Source organism: Pelobates fuscus, chromosome 7 (assembly GCF_036172605.1).
Source record: "Pelobates fuscus isolate aPelFus1 chromosome 7, aPelFus1.pri, whole genome shotgun sequence".
In the NCBI taxonomy this organism is placed as follows: domain Eukaryota; kingdom Metazoa; phylum Chordata; class Amphibia; order Anura; family Pelobatidae; genus Pelobates; species Pelobates fuscus.
In genome coordinates, this window is record NC_086323.1 from 196,598,612 (window position 1) to 196,602,796 (window position 4,185).

Genomic DNA, 4,185 nt, shown 5'->3' on the forward strand with positions numbered 1-4,185 from the left:
AACCATCATATGCATCTTATTAAGCAACGTGTTTCCTCTATCTTGTGAGCAGATTGTTGCCTACCTGTATGCTACCTTATGCCTGTCTAATCTCACTTACATGTACCTAAATGTCTCTGCTAGTTACCCTTTTACTTGTGTTTTATAAGCATGCAATAATTTTAACTTTTAAGTACACTAATATCCTGATCCAACCAACACTACTGTAATGTTTCAATGCTGTTAATCTTATTGTTCACTAGCATGGTTAATCTAATCTAACATTGTTTCATAGCGACTACCTAATCCTAATAATATGATAGTAATGTTGCGGTCCTAGCTTGACAATTGAATGATAATCCACTAAATATATTCTAGAATGTAACAAAACTTGCTGTCTCATATAGTTCCCGAAGCAGATAGTCGCTCACTAGCCTGTAAGCTTACTGTTTGTTTTTGTTTCTATTTTTACTACAACACTCTTATATTACGTACCTTGGAGATAAGCCTGTTTAATCTTGTATATACACGATAAGCTCAGCATTGTACTGTTGTCTACTCTTATATAATATAAAAAATGTGCACAGTCTATCCATGCCAAATGATTGTACTTCTATGCTTATGAAAACTCTGGCATTTGCTTTTGTGGCATTGCTAGTATAAAATGTACCTTTTCTAATTAATGCACAACAAAATAAAGAATTTAAAAAAAAAAAATAATTTCATGGAATTCAGCAGGCCCCACTGCAGTGTTTATGGTGCACTTCTTTCCTTATGCCACATCACTGGAAAACAGATTTACTTGGCCCTCCACCAGTTTCTCTTGAATAGCATGCCTCCTGTCCTATCTTTTGATTTATTTCCACCCTACAATTGTGAAAATGATGCTATATACAATGGATTACAAAGAACACAGGTTGTGCTTCTACAACTAAAAAAAGAGTTATATTTATAGGACATGTATATTCACACCATTCGGTTGTCCTCCTAGTTGCACCCCCCGCTACCTCTACGCTACACTCCAACTTCTTTTTCCAGTTGTAGGTTTCCCTTGCCTATTCTTTAGGGTCGGTTGTCCGGCTTAGGCTGTTGTGCCCTTTGGAGCGGCTGAGGTCAGCAGCGGGTAATCAGTCAGGTGTGTCGTCCTTCATTTTTCTGGATAAGGAGGGGGTGTGGAAGGGGGGGTCCCTGGGGTTCGGTTGACTGAGGTTCAGGCCATATCACCTCTCCTGGAGGTAGTCAGAGCCGAGATCAGTATATGGAAGATCAGGACCCCCTTGACCCGTTTAAATGTACCTAGGGTTAGGAACAGGAGTCCCAATGCTGGTTGCAGCGTAAATTGTGTGCCCAAGTCCACCATATGTGAAGCATATAGTTCTGTGTTACACCTCCAGCATTTTGCAGAGGCGGTGGGGTAGATTTTCGCCAGTCTGTCTGGTACCATATACCATCGGTGTAGTAACTTCCTCATTTGTTCCAGGTGCGCTGTGCAAGCTGTTTTCCCTTTATGTGCTGTTTAGGCTTTGTGCCAGTGTTCCATGGTGTATGTGGTGTGTAAGTCCACGTACCACGCTAGGACATGTTTGTTCAGTACTTCCTCTGCCACTGTCAAGTGGTATGTTAAAGAGATGGTTTTGCAGGGAATTTTGGTGGACATACTTATCTCCTCTATCCGAGTGAATGTGTGTGAAACTCTTGCGGGGGGGAGGGGGGGTCAAAGACCCCAGAAGGGACTTGAGTTGTAGGTAGGGGAATATCGCTTTATTTGGTAAGTCGTATCAGGTTTGTAGATCCGGGAACGCAACCATGGTCCCGTTAGAGAAAAGGTGATGTAACCTTGTGCACCGTGGAGCTGCCATGGTCTATATTAACATGGGGGTTGGGGAAAGTAGCCTTTCACTCTGTAACAGACATAACATACAACCACAATGTATCCTGAGTTGCCGGAAAGTCATCATATGTACGTTGACTGCTACTATCACAATTACTATTTACTATGTCAGCATGATCAAAATTCACAAAACAAGATATTTCATTTCTATGTTAATGCATAATACAATTTTAGAGACTCATCACCTGTGTGAGATCTATGATGTCTATCAAGATTAGGTTTAACGAAAAATCATTTTCCCCATTCAGAACGTGAAAACGGTTTCTCTCCTGTGTGAGTTCTCTGATGACTGACAAGATGTGAATGTTGCCGAAAACATTTTCCACATTCAGAACATGAGAACGGTTTCTCTCCTGTGTGAGTTTTCTGATGACTGACAAGATGTGAATGTTGCCGATAACATTTTCCACATTCAGAACATGAGAACGGTTTCTCTCCTGTGTGAGTTCTCTGATGACGGACAAGCTCTGGTTTACGAACAAAACATTTTCCACATTCAGAACATGAGTATGGTTTCTCTCCTGTGTGAGTTCTCTGATGACTGACAAGATGTGAATGTTGCCGATAACATTTTCCACATTCAGAACATGAGAACGGTTTCTCTCCTGTGTGAGTTCTCTGATGACGGACAAGCTCTGATTTACGAACAAAACATTTTCCACATTCAGAACATGAGAACGGTTTCTCTCCTGTGTGAGTTCTCTGATGACTGACAAGATCTGGTTTATGAACAAAACATTTTCCACATTCAGAACATGAGAACGGTTTCTCTCCTGTGTGAGTTCTCTGATGACGGACAAGCTCTGATTTACAAACAAAACATTTTCCACATTCAGAACATGAGAACGGTTTCTCTCCTGTGTGAGTTCTCTGATGACTGACAAGAACTGCTTTACGAACAAAACATTTTCCACATTCAGGACATGAGAATGATTTCTCTCCTGTGTGAGTTCTCTGATGACTGGCAAGATTTGAATGGTGCCTAAAACTATTTCCACATTCAGAACATGAGAACGGTTTCTCTCCTGTGTGAGTTCTCTGATGATTGACAAGCAGTGATTTATCAACAAAACATTTTCCACATTCAGAACATGAGAACGGTTTCTCTCCTGTGTGAGTTCTCTGATGACGGACAAGAACTGCTTTAGCGACAAAGCATTTTCCACATTCACTACAAAAGAAAGGTTTCCCTCCTGTGTGATTTCTCTGATGTCTACCAAGAGTTTCTTTATGACTAAAACATCTTCCACTTACAGAACATGAGACAGGTTTGGGGTTTATGTTTACTATCTCCTTTGAGAAAATGCTTGATTTTTCAGAGTGAAAGTCCTTGGTGCGGTTATTAAAAGATTTCTTCATAGTTTTGCTTTGTGTATTTCTGTTCTTGTCACCACTTTCAGTATAACCTCTCCTTACAAATACACCTGAAAGAAATATACCGGGAGTTAAAGGAAATCGGCCACTATAAATTATTGTTTGCAATACTTAGAAAAAATGACAATTTCTTTTTAATAGATAAGAAATACAAACATCAGGTGTTTTAGTGACTGAGAAGAAATTAAAGCGGCACTGTCATGCCGAACTTACCTTTCCCCAATCGATTCCTCTTCTCTCCCTCTGTCAGGATCTGTTATTCATTTCTTCCTGTCTGCTCTCGTTTTCTTTAAAACATAAGATAACGCACAAACACCCCATCCTATAAAAACGAGGAAAAGGAGCCTAAGTTTAGAGGAAGGAGAAGTGGGAGAAGAGCACAAAAGAGAAAGGCTAGACCGACAATAACCCCTATAAATGAGAAGGAACTTGGCATCTTCAACCTATCCCAAAAAGCTCTAACATCCACACAAATATCAGTCCTTGGCAAAGGACTGAAATTTGCTCCAATGAATCCTTACAAGCATTTATAGATATAAATAAATTCGTAAGGAAGGCCACTCTAAAAAGATTTTTTTTTTGCCAGTAAAAACTCAGATGTATCTACCCCACAACCCTCAGTTACCTCATCAGAAGATTGCCCTAATATAATATCTACCTCTCTGAAAAATAATTCGACTTTTTTTTCCATCAAGTTTTAAAACAGGTCCCCCAGAGGTTTTTTAAAAATTGGTAACAAAAGACTTTGAAAAAATAAAAAAATAAAAATATAATCGAGACAATCTTTCACAACCAGAACTCAAGGCACTTTTACAATTACAAAAAGATGTAAACATTGTTATAAAGCCAGCTGACAAAGGTGGAGGGATTGTAATATTGTCTAAAGATATGTATGAGGGAGAAGCTATGAGACAACTTAATGCTTGTAAGGTTTACGATAA

General features: G+C 39.4%; 1 protein-coding gene across 1 annotated transcript; it reads right to left on the minus strand.

The window, feature by feature from the left end:
• Positions 1 to 1,152: 1,152 nt before the first annotated feature.
• On the minus strand, positions 1,153 to 3,208 carry LOC134569277 (gastrula zinc finger protein XlCGF17.1-like; the record flags this gene model as incomplete). Its single annotated transcript, XM_063428192.1, has 1 exon — positions 1,153 to 3,208. A coding segment is annotated over one exon (1,107 nt), but the record flags the coding sequence as incomplete, so codon positions are not given.
• Positions 3,209 to 4,185: the final 977 nt, after the last annotated feature.